Source organism: Agrilus planipennis, unplaced genomic scaffold, assembly GCF_000699045.2.
Source record: "Agrilus planipennis isolate EAB-ADULT unplaced genomic scaffold, Apla_2.0 scaffold35, whole genome shotgun sequence".
NCBI classification, from domain to species: domain Eukaryota; kingdom Metazoa; phylum Arthropoda; class Insecta; order Coleoptera; family Buprestidae; genus Agrilus; species Agrilus planipennis.
The window spans coordinates 662,405-683,267 of record NW_020438957.1 but is presented as its reverse complement, the minus strand read 5'-3'; the positions used below and the strand labels follow the sequence as shown (position 1 = coordinate 683,267).

General features: G+C 35.0%; 1 protein-coding gene across 5 annotated transcripts in view; it reads right to left on the bottom strand.

The window, feature by feature from the left end:
• The window catches only part of LOC108744840 (kinesin-like protein CG14535), a 294,798-nt gene that overhangs the window by 188,694 nt on the left and 85,241 nt on the right, over nucleotides 1-20,863 (bottom strand). For all 5 annotated transcript variants that reach the window (XM_025975061.1, XM_025975062.1, XM_025975063.1 and 2 more), the window contains one exon: nucleotides 7,219-8,006. In XM_025975061.1, coding sequence (XP_025830846.1) covers nucleotides 7,219-8,006 — 788 coding nt within the window. The remainder of the gene's footprint in view (nucleotides 1-7,218; nucleotides 8,007-20,863) is intronic.

Genomic DNA, 20,863 nt, shown 5'->3' with positions numbered 1-20,863 from the left:
GATTTGACATGTTAATTGAGCATTTAAGAAACGTTTTAAATGGTTTAACAGTGATGTCTTTAAACATAATTAATTACCGTTTTATAGTGTTCGTAATGCTAATGGCAAGTTTTGCTTAAAGTTTCTGAAATTCGAAACCATTTAAAATTCAAACCTGAATTCATAAAGTTCTTAGAGTAATTAATCCTACTTTAAATGTTAATTGAAAAGTTTCGCCCTTTCCCTTGTTCAAAGGAGTTTCTACATGCATTTAGGGTAAAACTGATTATTATTTTAAGAAACTCCGAAGCACGCATTAAATTTTTGACGACAGCAATCTGATAAAATAGAAAGAGATGGACGGGCTATTAAGATTGACAAGTAATTAGCTAGGGATAATTATTGTAGGACATTAATGCTTTTTTGCATCCCTTGTAGGACACTTGAATTAATTACAATGGTTTTAGTAATATGAGAGAAAGGGCGCTTCAGAAATTAGTTTGTTGTATGTAAAGTATTTTTAGGAGTAAGAAAGAGAAGTTAGGAGGGGTAGAGGTAGACCTAGATTAGATTATTGTTCGCAAATAATCGAGGATGTGGGCTGTTCTAGTTTTAGGGAAATGCGAAGTTTAGTACAGGTTAAGAGAGAGTGGAGGTACGTGTCCAACCAGTCTTAGGACTGACGACCTTATGATGATGATGAAATTAGAAATTATTATATTCTTGTAAAATTGATTAGAGGAGTCAGCAGAGTCAGTACAAAACTGCGAATCTTAATTCAAGACCGCGATCCAAAACCATGAAATAGTTTTCAAATAGAGAAAAGAGTATTATATATAAACGCAACTCCTACGCCCAAACGTCGCAAATTTTATATCATTTTATGTTACAGATAGACTGTATTTATGACGGTAATAAACCAAATACAAAATCTCGTGCGGCTGCTGGTGTCCCTTAAGGGCATTAAGGTGCGATTCTCGCGCTCTTTCATAAAAAAGTTCCTTTATCGACGCCTCGACTTTATGTCCGTTGCTGCCGGTTACAATGAGACGAAGAATAAAAAAATAATATACGGCGATACGTTTTATGATAAGTAATACCTAGTTTACGAGGCATAACCTTTACATGCAAGTCGCTCTCAGCTCATATATTTTAACCACTTTTGGAACTCGCGGCTATTTATGGTCGCTATATTTTTTAATTTATCTTTAATGGCCAGTTACCAATACGCATAAAAGCAACAGCAACTATACATGTAATTGATGAAAGCACATAATATATTAAATTGTCGCTACTAATCGAGAGAGTTGTTTCGGTAACGGGAGTGTTAAAGCTTGATAATAACGACACAAATCACCCATAAGACGACAGCAGATATTAACGCTTTAATAACAACTAAACATATGAAATGAAAATTGATGATCAAAGACAGTTTGATATTTTGGTACAGCTTTGGTTTACAACGCCTACCGTCTTAGTTTGGGTGCGCTCTTCCTAATGATTGATTTTTTAAGTATAGTCAACAATCGATAGATACATTGCGAGTACCATATGATAAAATTTCTTTTATAAGACATCACAATTTATCGAGTTTTTGTCATCAAATTGAGAACGCTGATAACTTTATATAATGATTACCACGAACGATTTGATGAGATAAACGAGCCTCTGGCGGAAGCAATAAAGTTTAATGCATATTTTTATGTTGCTAGAATTTATGAGTTAACGTAGATATGATGACCTAAAATAAAATTAATGAACGATTGCCTGTAACAGTCAAACAACATTCTATGGTGCGCATTTTAAGTGTAGGATGTAACCATCAATACATCATAATTTGATCATTATTAATGACTTGTTCCTGTTTACAGATTGATATTATACAATAACAATTAGACAAATATTGGGTCAATAAACAATATGTAAACCTAGAGGGTTGAAGCAATTTACTATTAAACTAATTAAATATTAATAGAATAGTTGTAACTGAAAAGCACCGTCAATATCAGGGAGCATTTGAAATGACTGTATTAGCAAATAATTCTTAGCCAATTTAGACAAAAGTACAAAAACGTTTTGTTTAAAGTTACATGGAGCACGGCACTGTACGGGTGCGAAACAAGGAAAAGGTTAGAAGCGTTTGAAATGTGGTGTTATAGGCGAATGATGAGAATACCGTTGGAAAAGAAGGTTAGATTAGAACTCTATGGAAGTCAATAAGAAATAGGCGAGATAGGTTGGTAGGACTCCTTCTCGGGCATGAAGGTCAAGTCATAGACATATTAGAGACAGAAACGGAAGTTAGGAGGGGTAGAGGTAGACCTAGATTAGATTACTGTTCGTAAATAGTTAAGGATGTGGGATGTTCTAGTTTAAGGGAAATGCGAAGATTAGCTCAGGATAGGAAAGAGTGGAGGTGCGTGTCCAACCAGTCTTATGACTGACGACCTAATGATGATGAGTCTGGGTATATACTTTTCTACTTGTGCTACTGCGTGAAAATTATTAGACCTAGTCCTATGACCACTATCAGATTAAGCTTCTCTTCAACTACTTAGTATAATCCTGATTATCGCAGTTTTTCAAGAAATCATCAATCACTTCATTAGAACGCCAATTTTATTAGGCAGAATGCTCATGTAATTCCAAGTAAGGTAAATCTCGATTCTGGTAAATTGAACGAAAATGTAGGTTAGCTATAAGCCGATACCCGGACAGGACAATTTTTATTGCTTCCTAATACCTTTCAAAATTGTAATCGTGGGAACATGCTGACAATAAACTAACCCCATTATCATCCTTTGCGAAATTGCCAACGATTGCAGTAATAGCATATATTTTGCAGACGAAGGTTTCTGCTTTCCAATCGCGTAATATGTATTTTATAATGACAGTGTGGACTCGAGAAACTCTGGGAACAACATCAAGAAATGTATGTACGTAAACTCCATGGGGTTTGCAAAATACGTACATCAACTCTTTGAAATGTTAAAATAATAAACAGTACCTAAATATTATCCCCTATTAATAATATAGGTACCTACCATTATTGTAGAATGTAAAAATTTTTATTAATATTTAAGTTGCACATTACTGTGTACTTTATAAAATTGTTTTCCCTGGAATAAGTACCCTTATAACATTGCTATACTCCTTTACAATGGGTCGACTGGTATTTATCGTCAAGGAAAGGAGAAAGGTTATAGGTCAAATTCGCTTCTCTTGCTCTTGGGGAAGAATAATAAACAATAAGCAAAAGATAACTGACACGACTGGGAAGATTAAATGTCATGACCCTTGAACCTTAAATCTAACAAACCTTCTCACCGATGGACCCCACAAAAAACCTAATCGGAAGTGCGGTTAAATATTCATAAAACTTCAGGAACATTCCTAAGAGATAAACCAATAAGGGGTACATCCCTAATTACAATAGGTAACCTATGGAAAAACCGGCACGTGTTTTGCCCACTTCAACTGTAAACTGAATAAAACTGAAAGACACGAACCTGAAATGGCGAATTATCCACATCAAACAGGTAAGTACCCTGTAAGGGCAATTATAATTTGGCGCAAGTCATCAGTGCAATTTCCCTGCAATAAAGTATCTACGACGTGACACACCTGTTGCTTTAAAACGGTTCCATCTCAGACGAAGAAAGATTAAAAGGCACTAATACGTCTTCTATTTCACGTATCTCTCAATTTAACAAAGAGATTATTTAGTATTTCAGCTTCATTTTAAAGGTAACACTCCTGTTCGCTACCAAGAAACCTGCAAATTTTCAGTTAATTGTTATCAAAGTAATAAAAGTACTAATAGAGCTTCTCAAAGGAGTTGCCTCCATGTAGAGCTAAAAAAACGACTTTAATAAAACTTCGTACATAAATAAAAGGTTTGTGGAAAAAATTGTTGATACGTTGAAACAAAGCACTTGGAAAATAAACAAGCCATGTCGCCTTACAAGAACGAAGTTTCGTATTACGTTGTTCGACAAATAATAATTATAAATTTTGATCAAAGTATTTAGTAAAATAAAACAGACCAACGGTTGTTATTAACAGACTCAGTTTTCAGAGTTTTTTGAAATAAGTCCTATTTGAAATATATTCACCAGATTAATCGAATGTACCCCGTCAGCTTTCTCTCACTTTGTAAGAAGTAAATAAGAGGGAGAGAGATGTCTACTAACACGTTTGACCATTGGCGAGCGTTGCCAGACCTACGAAAATTTTGAACTGAGCTGACTATTAAACGTCTTATCAAAAGATTAAAGGATTCCTTATTGTTAGGTGTACCTTCGATATCTAGGATGTTGTCACTTTTAATTAAAATTTTTCATTAAAATTCAGTAGTTTTCACACATTCGAGGTAGAACTATACAATTATTATTATATCCTTTCAGCAATGCATCCCTAAATAACATATGTACAAATGTCTGACAAGGCGGATGGATAGCACTTGAACCTTCGGGTACGGAACTCTAATAAAGATGACCATTCCGTTAATCTGAAAGAAAAAACGTTCCAGGACGGTCCACTTCAATTTTGAAAACGACTCGAATGTACTAAAGAAATGAAAATGAAAAAATTGTCTAGACACAAGCTAAATGAACCAGAATTTTACTCTCAAATAGCATTCTAATTCTTTGTCGTTTGTGCAGTCTGGTATTGTCATATTGAAAGATCGTCTCTCTCAATAGCTGTGTTTCTGTCTGTTCTACAATAAATGGAATTAAATCCAGATTGGATTTCGACTGAATTACGGTGATGAGTAGCCAGGGTAATGTCAAGTAGAACTTCTGATTTTCATTGTTAAATTTATAAATAATTCTTCATTAAAAGAAAATTGACAATACAATATTCAACCAGGTTAAATAAAAATAAGATCTGAAAATAACTAAAAGTAACAATTCAATATTATAAGTAATATTAAGGTGTTTCGCATCCTATAAATAACCCTTAGACACACTGACAAATTATCTCATAGGCATAATCTTACATTAAATGACTTTTAGAGCTAGGATACAAAAAATTATTGTGGGACATTAAAATACAATTGATAATACAATATTCGACCAAGAAAAATAAGGTGTAAGCATTCGTTTTCGCAGTAGCTTTTAAAGGTCAGCATCACTCAACATTGCTCTAACCATTATTAAATTTCTCTGTAGGAAATCTACGTTATACCTAAATGCAATATCACACTACAACAAAAAGCCTTATTTTACAATGCAACAAAAGCATTTTTCAGGATGCAATTTCTGCGACGAGGAAAAAAAATTTTGAAATCATGTTTTCGTAAAGCGATTGTTCGAAATGATGGATGCAACGAGAGATGATAATTGATGTATGCGGGCTAAGTTTAATGCTGAAGACACGTTTTGGATGCCCGCTGTTTATTATGCACCCATAAAAGCTAAAATTCAATTACAAAGTGCGAAGAACAGGTTCGAAGAAGGCCAAAACGATTTTTATTGCAAGCTGGAAAAACGAAGTGGCCATATTTTTTTCTGTAACGTTCGCTTGGACGTAATTTACAGTTAATGTGTCGTTCGATTTTTCAATGGCAATTTTGGGACACGTTAAGAAACAATATTGCACTTTCCAACGAAACAAATTACATCGAAAGCGTAATGTTAAGTGTCTGACCTGAATGAACATGGAGATATTTCGTGCAATTTAGTGCTATTAAGTTTTAACACGGATTCTTGCTAAACAGAAAACCGTAAAACTTATTTAATTTATAATCAGTCGTGGCTAATAAAGAACTACCTCAACTGGTTTATTTTCATATGTACTTACATTTAAAATTATTCGAGAGTATGCATTTCAATGTTTGTCAGGCTAGTACATCCACATCGCAAAATCATGAGAATTTAGTGCTTTTTTTAGTGTTCTAATTAAATTCCAAAATTTCTTAGTAAACGAACTTGCATGGTACTCTTTAATTTAGGTCTTCTTAAATGTTTTTGAAAGAACTATTACCAATTTGCATAGGTAAATTATACTCGATAATATGTTGTAAAATTACGCTTTCTTCCATCAAACATTCAGCTGTCTCGTTCACACCGATAAATGCTTAAAATTAATAAATAAGGCTGAAAAATATTGCTTATAAATTTAAGATTTCTTGCCATTGCAAACAAATTGTCAATACAGTCACTCTTATTTTCGTCTCATTCTTGTGTCAAAAAGTGCCTCATCCAGGAACGCAGTATGTTATTCTCTCATACCTGATAGTAGGTAGACCTAAATACACTGAAAAACAATTTGGTGAAAATCAGAAAACTACAGTTACTTTAATGATAATTTTGACTGAAATGGCAAGAAATCTTTCTATCCTAACAGCAACATTTTTCAAACTTCTTCGCTACTTAAAAACTGTTTAAATACCTAAGTATTTATTTATTCAAGTTCTTCTTTCTGAGATTTTAATTAACAAACTTTCTTCACATGAAAAGTTTTAAATGTTTATCTTAAATATTCGAATTTGTATTAGTATATTAAATTTTGAAACTGTCTTTATAAGAGTTTACAAAACGAAGATAAAAGTCAAATCAACTTTTGATAAGTCATCAAAGCACCGTTTGGACGATGCTGAAGATCAATTACATTCAAAAGGTCACAGTATATTTGAGCCTTTTATTTACTTGAAAGCCGTAGCTTTAATTAACTTAGTTCTAAAATTAAAAATAGTGCTTTAATTTTACGAAAAGCAATCTTTAACTTATTCAATAAACAACAACAGATTACCTTATAACGTACAAAACCTTTAATGATGAAGAAACACCTCTTTAGTACCTCTGTACCTACCTCGAAGATAAACCTTAAGATTCGTCTGAGACAGAGACAGGAATAGGGTTGTCGTCCGGCCCAATATACCGGGACTGCTCCCTTTGCGAGAGTCCCTTTATCTATTTAATTCAAATACCATGGATGAATCCTTGCATAATAAGAGAATCATTCACTTATGAATTCCCAATGAACTGACGATAGATATCGATTGTCATAGGACTCTATCTTAGTGTCAATTTAATTTTAAAATGAACATGAAAAGGAAATTCTGCAAAACAAATCTTCAATACTCCTAAAACTTTTTAAATATTTTTTTATAAAAAAATAATTTGGGGTTTAATTTTTGTATTTTTATTTTTTCCATTTTGCGATTATACCGCCCCGACGCTGACCTGACACTTCATGGAAACCCTAGACAGGAAGAAGTTTAGTGAGACTCACCTGGCAAAAAAAGCCGCAGCGGCCGAAGCTTGGGCAACACTTCCGGGCAGTCCATTAACAGCGAAGGCGTACCTCGTCTCCGCATAAACCCCAAATACTTCTTTCTCAGAACCAACAAGTGCACCCCCTACGTATCCAACACTGCTCTCATGATACCCCACTAAACTTTTCACTTTACCGACCGGCTCGGCAACGCCGGGTTTTCCCGTCGCGTTTTTCGGATGTCCTTTATTTTTCACCTGAACCACCGGCACTTTACTGTTCGGGATGCGCGCGTATTGCGGCTTCTCGACCGCACCACAGTTCGTCGTTTGCGTTCTGTGTTTCGATAGTCTTTGATCGTACGCGGATTTTTCTAGCAGTGCAAGTTCTAAGGGTTGTCTTTGTTTGAAATGTTTCGGTTCCATCGAAGATTGCTGCTGTTGCTTCGTAGGAGGAATGATGCTTGATGGCTCGGTTGGCGGGATTCTTTTACCGGCTGGCTCAAGAAAGCGCGTCGCTTTCGTATTAAACGAATCGGTCTGATGTCGGCTAATTTTGTTGGTACGTTCGCGGTCAGTCTTGTCGCGGGTTCTCGACGCTGCTGCATCTGCTATCGACTGCGAAAGGGAAGAAACTGCAGAGTATCGTGGCGGAGGTTTCGCGCGCCCATTGACTGAAGGCTCCCACTCTTTCTCGTGGGCCCTATTACACGTCTGTTGCTTCTGATAAAGGTTGTGGTTGTACCCATTCATCGGTTTTGTTTCCGGTATTATATATTCTGTAGATCGGATCAACTCCATGTTTAACTAAAAAAAAAAGAAATTCAATTGGGTTACATATGAAGAAGACCTGATGACTTTGCTTCGTAAATTGAGATACAAATGTTTCAATTAAATTGCAAATAAAGTATACCTAAACTTCTTCTTTTTTGGGGAAAACCCCTTGTAAGATCGTTACTTTGTCATATGACTTAGAAATTATTTAACGAAGATGAAAATAGGAAAACCTCGTAGACCTTCATATTTTTAAAACTTTACCTCACATTGGAAAAAAAGGGTTCAGAATTAAATCAATAATTATCGACCTTTTTTTATTTAACATAAATTATTAGATATTTTTATATTTGTCGCAGTTAAGAATAATAAGTTAGAAAGAGAAGAAATTTAGGATTTAATTGAATTAATTAAAATGAAATCTTTATTCATGTAAACCTATTGTTATTGGTCCAATAAAACCGAAATTGTCTTGTGATAAAAACGGTTGTCTACGTGAAAATAAAAAGAGTCGTTAAATAGAATTTGAGTAAGAGATTGGTTTCGCCATCGTGGTAAAGAAAGACGCCACAATGAAGTTGTTTTCGAGTAAAATGTCATCCATGAATCAGAGAGGACTTCGAAGCAACGAACCATAAAACAACGCGGAGAACATCAGTGAAAACCAGCCATTAAGGCCAGCAGATAAATCACTGTAATTGAATCAAAACAAAAATTACAAGTAACTTTCGCAAATTGGTTAAGAATGAGACAAAAAAGTCCCTCACTTCCTCGCACACGTCCAGGGTTAATAAATTTCCCAGTTTCCTGGAATCTTCCGGACCTGTTTCTTGGCCGACTCAGAACTATTTCTCCGTTTTTGTTCCCTTAATGTCTTCCAGGCGATTTTATTTTGTAAATGTATTTCCAGACGTTTTAACCTACACAAAATTTATGGAATTATCTGCACCAGACAACACATCATAAGAAATGTATTTCAACATTAATTCAATTCGAGATAGAAACAAACTTGTTCCTTAAAATTTTAAATAATTACTAACAAAATATTTGTGACCTTCTAACTCATATGAACAAATGTTTATAAAGTATTTTTTCATAATTACTATGATTAGGATTTATATCTCTATGGTGATGATGATATTGATAATGATGATTGCGATTTGCTAATTACCATTCTTCTTTTGAAACATCACGTTCGTTTTAAATTTTTTTATCGTAAAAATTATATCAAGGTAAATAGGGTAATATTTAGGTTCCCCTTAAAAAACTATATAAATTTTATGTTTACCATTTATCTAATTTGTTTTCTTTGGGAAAATCAGGAATCGACGACACCAGAATTTGATAGTCCTTTCAACCTACGCCATGATATACATCTTGATGTAACGTTTTCCACTCTGAAGTTGATGTGAAAAGTATTCGTTATAAGTAGTTTGAGTTTTTCAAACTAATTTCTAAAAGACTTTAAAGTCACATTCAGGTTTTATCAACATATTTCCTTAATTATCTTGGTCAGGCCGGAAACTTATCAATCCATCCTCGTACATCTTGATGTAACGTTTTCCACTCTGAAGTTGATGTGAAAAGTATTCGTTATAAGTAGTTTGAGTTTTTCAAACTAATTTCTAAGAGACTTTAAAGTCACATTCAGGATTTATCACCATATTTCCTTAATTATCTACATCTTTTGTAATAAACCTACTTTAAACCAATGAGAATTTTTTGAAAATTGAAAATCTATAAAAACATAAAATAGTAAAATTTAAAAAAAGTTATTCGGTCCTTTTTGTGTTAAACTACGAGGGGAATCGTAGTTTTTATTTTAATATAGGTACGACCAAAAATTGTTGTGATTATCGAATCAAAAAGTGTTACACGGACTGCCACTTTCAACTTTATAATTCTCTGTTCATCTCTTAAGAAGAATCACTTCCTAATGCGACTATTATTGTACGTAATTACCTCTTATAAAACGTCATTCACGAAATAAGTATTTATAAAAGGACGAAAATCCATCGATTTCAGTCCTTAATTCCGCCATTATTGCAATTCTTCTCCTCGTGATCGGTGCAGTCAAGCTTCTATCAATCACTCTTAGCGTCAGTTTTCAGGGGGGCCACCAAGTAAGTGTACGTCTCTGTATAGTAGTCTCTTACTATAAGAGATTATCGAAGGATTTTATACAGACGAAACACGCATATAAATCTATCAATCGGACCCTAAACAACATTAGATACTCCCCGTTTTCTAATAAGAATGTAAATCCCGGTTTTATTCTTATCATGATGATAAGGGAAAATTTTTGGAACTAATTTTAATGTCTGACTATGAAATTTCGACATTCCACAAAGAAAAATACCATAATCTTTTAATAATGTTACTAGTTGAGCACTTTTAAATTTGGGTGCACACATGTCATTTAGAGAAACTATTTCCATTACAATCTAACCCCATCCCTTAGTGCATACCACTCACAGATACCTTTCCCCACTCAATCTAACTCACAATTCATATTGCATAGCATTTCACAAAAGCTATTCACTTCGTTCGTATTGTCTTTTCCTACCGTAACCTCATGATCTTAAACGATCAAATAAAAGTATTCTTCGGTTGATGCATTAATGGGGTATGTATGTTTTTTTTTTTACATGAAACAACTTTTCATTTATGATCCCCTGGGTTTCTACAACCCACATCTCCATCAATGTGGTTCTTTAATTCTCTCCTACTGCCCCATGTAGAAGGTGCCCTCCTATCACACATAAGTCGTAAAATTTGACAACCTCGGTATGCGAAAGCATTATTACGTATATCGGGGTATAATCTTTATGTCAAATTTGTGCATTACAACACCTGATTCTTTGTTATCATTATACATGTGAACATTAAATATATCTTATTAACTAAAAGGTTTTATGTGGAATTAAAATTTGTTGGTCAGTAACTATATCTGAAAATTCTTAGATTTTGTTATGCACAAAGAAGAAAAGAAATACGTAGTAACTTGCAATGCGCGGTGTGAGTCAGCTCAAAACTGATATCCTCATTAATCATGTGGTCGAACTTCGAACCCCAAACAAGCAACGAAAAAGAGCAACGCTCGAGGTTGAGGTCCATCATTTCTAGAAATTGCCTACGATTCAAAACCATACTGTACACGCATTTCCCCCAGGGGAAAAATTCCAGTAATTCATAGATTTATGTTCGAAGGCGCCCAGTTTTCCTGCACACTGATTTATCTAGACTATAAACGCACCCACTCGACGAAGATTATAGATTAAGAGCCAGGAAGTGTAATAATTTGTTTTCCTTCGGTTTTCGGCGCGTTGACGAGATGAACCCCGAGATATCGAGGAAGATAGGAGCACGTTTAGGGTGGGCAGGTGACGGGGTGGTACTTGACTCACTTACTTTGCATCCGGCGAACGAAGGGGAGAAACTAGAGGGGGATGATGCTGCGACAGGGTACGCGGCTAAATCCGTTAATCAGTTCGCAACAGAGAAGCTTCGGTATTTTCACATACACGATTTCAACTTTTTTCAATCGAAACTTATAACTCGTTTAGCCCAAATTAATTTCCTCCCCCAATCACTTTAAAATATTTTTTGTCGATTCAGATAATCATAAATAAATACATTGCTTGCAGCTACAGGGTGTATATTTCCTATTAACTGGTATTTCAAATGTTTGACGAGGCCTCCAAAGGTATCTACTTGACCAATTCAATCTACAATCTCGTTAATAAATTCGAAATTGCGATCCGCATCTTGTGTTCTTTGAAATTGGAACTTTGGTCAAAACAGAATAAAGCAAGTGAAATTAAGACCAATGATTTTACTTCTGTTATAGTTTAAAAATAGTTTTAATTTTTGAGAAATTTAGAATTAGGATTTAAAAAAAGTAACCTCTTATATGTAGGAAATTGTATTATGCTCAATGTCTCTCGTTTCCAAATTAAGTAAGTTGCAAGAGACTATTCAATATGAACAAATGTAAAGTTCGCGAAGATATCTACATCACTTTCGATTCTGGAAGACGGAGCAACGACACAACATTTCTAACAGTGTTTGAAGTTCCGAATGCATATTTTAAGGCTTTCCCTTTATGAATCGAAAAGTAAAAAGCGAAATGTTTTCACATAAGTACTGCATGGTAGTATACGGATACATACATATGTACCTACGTACAATAGCTTTTTGGATATGAAAAAGACTCTTTTGAAGCGGGACATTTTCGAGGTAAAAGTAACAATAACGCAAGCATCAAACGGCAAGTCATCCAGATCGATGACACGTAGAGATAATCAAAGAAAGTCCCCTAATTATCTGGGAATTTGAACAAAAAGCGCATTTCACCCGTTCTCCACTCACTCACTCACTCTCTCTCTCCCTATATCCTATCCTATCCTATCCCAACCAACGCCCGTCGTGACAAAGCAAACTCTCCTGAAGGGCTCTCCACCATCCCGTTATGTTCGACCCAGCAGCCTTCGTGAACCAGACATGATGCCGGCTTTAATCTTCCTCTCGTCACGTACGCGTCGCCGTTTTATATTCCCGTGCGTGGATGGAAGGATTTCACCGAAACGCAGCTCAGTCCTGTGTCTATGAAAATTACTCAAAGATCGCATCTCTCATGTACTTTCGTACAGATTTAACTCCGAATTCACTTCACATTCAAGTGGACGAGTACATAAACATTCATGTCTCCGTACGTACAACAGCAACTGCACCAAGTCAAATAATCAGTCAAATATTAATTCAAAATCGTTCATTGTTTACCATTACCACAGACAACATGGTCCATTTGAATAGATGGATATTTACTTGCTGTTTTAAAATGACACCTATTGGTTATGTTCACCAGATGAAAACTATCCATTAAGGCGTTGAAGGTGAGGAAAATGATATTCTATAGTTTTCAAAACCACATAGCATCTAGCAACTGAGAAAGGGTTTTAGTTTACTACCAATTTTTAGTTCTCAAAATTATGCGTCCACTATGAGAGCCGCCCAAGAGTTACCAGTGGTTCAGTTTACAGTAACAGCCCTTTTGTTGATGAATTTAAACAGAATATATTGTAAAATGACTCCATTTTATACTTATAAATTAATTAAGCCCTACATCCGTGAAAAATAAAGAAAATTCATTTTGAATATATGTTTGATTTTTCGTCCTTCTATAGAGTTGTTCGGAAAGTCATTTCGTTTTTTCCCGACACAGGATTTAATTGTATTCTTTTGCACCCAACATTACATTTAAGCCGTATAATTTTTATATACTTTGAGAGCTCATANATGCTACTACCAGAAAGATGGCAAAAGGTGTTGGACCAGAACGGTCAATAGATAATTTAATAAAGTATTTGTTTATTATACGAAAACTGTCTTTCATTTCCAAAAAAAAAACGAAATGACTTTCCGAACAACCCTATATATATTGTTAAAACGTGTTCACATTTCTTCGGCGTAGCATGCAGACGTTGTACTCTAAAGAACAAAAACAAAGGAATTAAATTGTTGTTAGATGAAGACCATATGGGAATTAAATGCATAAGTGAATAAACCTTTCAATCAGACGCCCTGGGGAGAGTGAAAATCAAATGAGGCGATCGAAATGAAATTTTAGCGCGAATAACTGTTCACGTATAACCACAGTCGCCCCTCGCGGTGATTGATACATTTATTCCCTCTTCTTGGTCCATTAGAGAATTTGCCGACATGCACGTTTTTCACGAAGCTACTTGCCGAAGCCTGCCACAAGGGAGAAAGAAAAACTCTTTTAAAATGAACAGTATAGAATTAAATTAATCTTTGTTCATTTATACAGGACACAATTTATGTCAGTATCTTTTAACGTCAATCCTAAAATAATTATTTTTGGATACGCAATATTCAATGGAGACGATAAAAACGACTTTTATGTTTGCGTAACTTTTTTACAAGATAGCAACACAGTACGATCTGAATTTTAAATGTGCACCGTAGGAATGTATTCAGAATTTATGTTCTTTTAATCAAGAATAATTTTACGCTGTTACGATTCCATATGCAAACTTGCAAATAAAGGTTCAATAAACTTATTGTAAAACGATAAACTAGTTGTGTAATAAACATTCGTGAATTAATTTACATCTGTCGATAATTATAACGGACATGTTAAAAACTGTTGTGTTACGCCTCATAGTCTCTGATTTATGAAATAATGAATAGTGTTTGTCCAGTTACTGAAAGCTATGACACATTTTAACTAATATAAAAGCTAACATAGCAGACAAAAAAAGGATTTAAAGGGATACGGGGCGAAACATTACATTATTCCTAATGGTAGACAGTGTCAGTTGGTATATAAGGTCGCATGGACATGTGCCTATTCCTACTTCTAAAATTTAGTAATACCTACAAATATGTTTCATATAGCGTTTTCGGTTTCTACAATTTCTGCCAACGAGATATTCGAAAGTAGCCAAAATAAGTAGGGATTGTACCATTTATAACAATTTTAATATCTTTTTTATCAGTTTTTATGGAAAATTATAGCGATATTCTAGGATTAACCCGAACATTTGATACATTGAAACAATCATAAACATGATATTGTTACAGTCGGAGTAATTCGTATGCAGGGGTAGAAATCTAGTACGTGGGCATTTAAAGATCTCAATATACTATTCTTTGTGATTTTGATATTTCTTTCAGTTTTTCCCCATCTTTTCCCCCATTTTTAAAAGAATGCTAAAGAGGACCTTCCACTCTACACTCAGGCTTTGTATTAGAGTGTAGGTCTAAAGGACTTAAACCTCTACTTTAAAGCACTTGTGTAAATACTGCTACAGCTCTAGTTGCTCTTGTCTAGAAGTCTAGAAATTAACGGATTCGTAATGACAAATACACAGCCATCATCGTAGGGTCGTTGGTCTTAAGACTGCTTAGACACACACCTCCACTCTTTCCTATTCTGAACTAATCTTCGCATTTTCCTAAAACTAGAACAATCCTTATCCTTAACTATTTGCGAACAGTAATCTAATCTAGGTCTACCTCTCCTAACTTCGGTTCTGTTCTGCCTTTAATATGCCTCTGATTAGACCTTCATGCCTGAGAAGGTGTCCTACCAACCTATCGCACCTATTTCTTATTGACTTACATAGAGTTCTCTGTTCTCCTGTTCTTTCTAATACCTCTTCATCTCTAACCTTCTCTATTCACGGTATCCTCATAACACCGGTAACACCACCTTTCGAACGCTTCTAACCTTTTCTTTTCCGCCGCGCACACTGTTTATGTTTCGCACTCGTACAATGCCGTGCTCCAAACATACACCTTTAACAATCTTTTTCGAATTTCTAAATTAACCGTTCGCGAGCATAGAAGAGACTTCTTTTTATTGAAGGCGACTCGACCCTGCGCTATCCTTTGCTTTATATCCCTACTACTCCTTCCGTCCTGACTTACCTGACTTCCTATAGATACCTAAAATCAGTAACTTCTTCTAATTTTTCGTCTCCTACCTTCATAATCGCTCTTTCCCTACTTTTTCTTATCTTGCATACAACAACACGGTACAGCAACAAAAAATCATTTAACCAAAATGTTGCAAAATACTACTTTAACCAAAGACAAAGGGAGCGAGAAAATATTGGCGTAGGACTCGTTTACATATAAATTTTAATCACATTAAGGACCTTATCGATGTAGAAATTAAACGATGCCACTCTAACAATAAACCTTGGACCGCAAACGCGCCTAATGTTCCCTTATTTAAGCGAGAACACGCAAAGTTACACGGCTCCCGCGGAGTGAAATATAACGTACGCGCTGATCCTAACAATGAGCGGAAATAATCAAAGTAGTATCGTGTAGCTTTATGATATTTCCATTACAGTAATTAAAGATTCTCTATTTCTCTCTAACATTCCATTAAACGAAAGGACGACTGTAGGCTCATCAAGACGCGAAAATTGTTTTTCAATTCATCAACACCCCCATAGCGAAAATGGGGAGAGATACCTAATACCTGAATATAATAATTTTCAGAAAATGAGGATGGTACTGGAGATACACATTCATCAATGTTGGTATACAGGGTGAAAAAGTCTGCTGGCAGACACGTAATGGACGAGGGCATCTAGGACATTCGGATTCTGGAGTTAACCCGAGTCGAAAAATTGGGACTTATTTTATCCTCAAATGAACTATTTAGACTCATTTTTTCCTCATTTAGACGTTTTCAATCTCAGATACCTCAATAAGTTTTCATAAGACTCATCACATTGGATTCTAAAAAGTCTCATTTTATTCTCAATGTCTGCAATCCTATGGCAATAGTCCTCAATTTAACCTCAACAAGAAAAGAATGAGACTTTTTGAAGACAAAATGAGGTTTCCTAAATAATCTTTACTCCTCAAAAGTCTCATTTTGTCCTGATACGGGAAAACCGCGGATAAAATGAGACTTTTGAGTCTTGTAGTTTGAAATATCCCTAAAAATTCTATTGAGATCAAATGAGGACAAAATGAGTCTCAATTTTTTGACTCGGGAAGTTAAGCAATGGTGGAGGAACAATTAAAAAACTAGGGTTTCCGCAGTCGCTATGCATATTGCTTCGCTGCAGCTTATGTTGGACCGAAGCTTTTTTTAATTAAAAGCATTTTGTATTGTAAACCCATTGTTCGTCAGCCACAGAGATCAAATTATAATAACAATATGTATGTCATAATATTTGTATGCCATTGTAATGGGGGTTTTCAACTTAATGTTACATCAATTCCAGAAAGCCGATTTTCACTGGAAATAAGAAAACTTAAATCATTCGAACAGAATATTTAGTAAATGAGCAAAAAGCGCACACTTTTTGTATAACATGGGATTTCCCATAGACAAACTTTAATCAGTAATAACTTTTTTATTTGGTCAAAAATCTCAATTCCGACTTCGTTACAACCTTCTTTTTATCAGGTAGATACTTTTCGAAAAATGTTGTGTGTAGTGATGTTATGGGAGCTTCGCTCCAACAAAATAGCGGATAATGAAAACATTATGCATAAAAATGGTTGAAATGAGGAAGTACTAGAAAAGGTACGAAAACAGTAAAAAAGATAAAGATCCGCTAGGACACCATCTGTAACGTTTTCGAACTAGTCCTGTAATATCCAAGTAAAGACAGTGTACCGCCATCTAGTGAGTATTTGTTACCAATGAAGTATTTTATACACGACCAAGAACTTAATAAACGTCTTTCTTGAAATGCTTATCATTAGAATTTGTGAATTCATTAATAGTTGACCACCTGATCCGTGAGATATCTTAAAGATGGGTAAACCTGCCATACATATTTAAAACTTGAAAAATATAGCAACATTCTGCAATATTTAATAATTATAGAACGTATGAAAGTAGAATTACCTAAAGATTTGCGAATATGATTTCGGATAAGGATGTTTTATCGAATTATTAGCCAGATAGTGCCTGAATTAGAAATCTCCATAATAATAAACAATTAAACTTTTGAAATTAATAATCCTTACAAACTTTGTAATACTTTTTACGACAATCGATAGTTGACGATTTATGTTGTCAGCAATTAGTTTAACACTCGCTGCTAGAATGACCGTTTTTTTTGTTGTTGTGAACTTTTAGTAGTATAGGGGACAACAGGAAGTTGTGAACCGAAATAATAAATCAGTGGAAATCGTTCACAACGCTCGTCGATAAATATTAAAAAGCTGAAGCGTAAAATAACTTTGCCCATAAAAACATAATTTAAACGAATCGACTGCTACGCGTTTCCGGAGGCCATCCAGTAAAAATTTTGTTACAATGTCTATTTTTCATTTTTTGCACGGCTGCCTGCCGGTCTGCCACTTTAACAGGCGCATGTTAAATTGCATTTTACTTGGAGTAAAGGAATTGATGTTTCAGGGTAAAATAACGCCTGAAGAATGAGGCACAGTAAGGGTGAAGCATGAACTGCAATGACAGATTGTTGTATACTTCGTTTACTTTCTGTAGGGATGTGACCTTCAGTTTGACCAGCGCAAAGTAGAAAAGAACAGCACTAGGCCAGAAAAGGATGGAGACAACTAACGACCCAACTCTTAACCAGTACTGCACGGAAAAATTGACCATTTTATCCACTATAATTGCATTGCTCAAATGTGCTATTATTGGTACCATTTACTACTGAAAATATCAATGAGATGTTTATTTAAATTTGAAGACATATTAAAGGCTTTAACGCTTGTTTTCGACTCGCACTGTATGAAAAAATATGTTTAATGAACAAGAGTCGAGAGGATAATGAGCTTTTTTCTCCCTACCTACGATTTCGCCAGCGCGCATCCAAGACATTGGAAGGGGTCATCGCTAGAGAAAGTAAATGAAGTATACTTAAGTAATACAGTGTAACCTAACCCTTAAACTAATAAACAATAAAATTTACTGGAGAAGTCGAATCCAGCAATGAGCTTCCGTCCGGCCGAAGGACAATCATCTCTACATTCTGTTCATAATCGATAATACTTTTAAATAACTCAATAATTGCCTAATAAAATGCTATTTCGTTGCATGGAGGTTGAAAGATACGATCGATTGCGATTTCTTCATCTCCGTCTCCAACTATACCCCTCTCTCTCTCTCTCTTTCTCTTTATGATCAATAATAAGTGACCAAATGGTATTCACTTTTACCGTCCACGTCCTCGTTTCAGGTTATTTGTACAAAGGGAAAGATCGTACATTATCGCGGTCGTGAAAATGAAGATATAAATCACCACCTAACAGGGTCTGCGGCATTCTCGCGCGCTAACTTGATCTCATGAACTAAATTAAAATGGTGAATTAAAATGCATATTGCATTTGCGCTCGAATTTAATGGCTTTTATTTACCAAACGTACTTCTATATTATATAGGTACATATTTATGTACAATATCAGCAGGTAGATGCTTTTCAGCGGCGAAATTGTCTGAACTTTTTTGGATTGTTCAGTTTGAAAAAACTCGACCGTTTAACGTTAATTGCGATGAATATTTTGCCGGTATAACAAAAGAATAAATTGCTGCCTTCTCCGAATGACCTAAATGTACTTATTACTTACTTATTTAGTAGGTATACAGGGAGTTTTGGCTGATTGCACGATCGTGACTGGTGAATTTATTTTTTAATAGCATTTTTAGTAAGAACGCCTTTGTGCGTTATTAATTATAAAAATTTAAATAAATATTTCTGAAATTGCCTCTTTTATCCTATTGAAAAACGTATTCTCTTTCTGTTTCCTCAGATCCTTCATAATTGCTCTTTATACTCAAAAAACATAATATAATACAAGAACAAAGGCTTTCACGGCCGGAATCCATAGTAGAATGAGGATTCGGAGTATAGGGCCGTGGTCTAAGTGAACTATATTCTGTCCAGACGTTTCGTCAGCTACTGCGCCTGACATCCTCAGTGGTAGTGCTGCGTTGACAACGTGAACGTAGATTATATCTCGAAGTCTCGACAGCGACGGTAGCTGACGAAACGTCTGGATAGAATAGTTCACTTAGACCATGACCCTATAGCCCGAATCTTCATTCTACTAACATAAATTTAATTTAAACCCGTTTTGAGTGATACGAAAAAAAAGGGTTTTTAAAATCAACTAGAAAGACTTTGTAAACTGCAGCAAAATTGACCCAGCATTTCTCGAAATATAGGACAACAGACAATCAGGCTGATGCCCCATTTGAAAAGCCTTTTTGACTAGATTTACATCTACTGATGGTAGATGACGATATACTACATGTTGATACATATTGCCATCTACTATCATCTACTAATAGTATATAGTACAGTTGCAGTATAGATGCACCCTTATATCATATAATTTTCCATCTACTAACATCTAGTGATAGCAGATAGCGATTTACAGAACTGTAAACTTTCATTTGGTAAAACTTATTCGCGTGGTATCTAGTTAGTTTATTAACTAATCCAATCGCGCATTACTCAAATAATTCAACAACAAACTGTAGAACAAATACGGTAAATAACGAAAAATGAAGTTTGTAACACGTTAGATTTACTGTTCAGTTTTTTGTTTGCAGAAGGGGATGAGAAAGTTCATATCAGTGATCGACCGTGGTCTCGCTGATTCGTAACTTTTTCATTAACACCAGTATTTTATACGCGAGTATTTATTGCATCGTGAAACCGGTGAATCAGTACCGTATTATTTACCCCGGGTCATAAAAGTTCTCCGTGCCCGTCGCTCTTCGGTAGTTTTTCTTGTTAATGCTTTGTTTTTATTTCGAGCAGTCGTATCGCGACCGACCAACCGACGCTTTTGTTCCACTCTCCATCTCTGTGCGAAATAAGTGTCGCCGGAGGGTAAGCACGAACAATTTCTGATGGATAGCAATGACGCGCGTTCACTTATAGAGTGGTGTCTTGTTCTCGCGCTAACACGGAAAAACTTTCAAAAACTTATAACTTGAAAGGTCCTGGTAAGGATCCTTGTCCGAATTTATTACTGATACGGTTTTACAAATTGTTCCTCAAGACTATCGACTTTTGAATGTAATTTTAGGTATCATTCTTTATACGTATGATGTACGACATCGTATAACTATTTTTGCTGTTAGGACTCAAGCGACCCTTAAGGATGTTTGGGAGGTATGTCAAAATGCTACGAGACAAATAAAAATTTGAAAGAACGTTCCTCATTCAATTCTAAAACTCCTGTAAAAATTACAAATCGATTCACTAAACCGTTAAAAAGTTATTGAAATTTTAAAAAATTGTAATTTTACACGTCATTTTATGGAGATTCGTTAACCGAACAGATTAAATTTATTTTTATTAACAGAAAAAAAGCTACCAGAAATTTCAAACTTTTATAATAAGTAACTT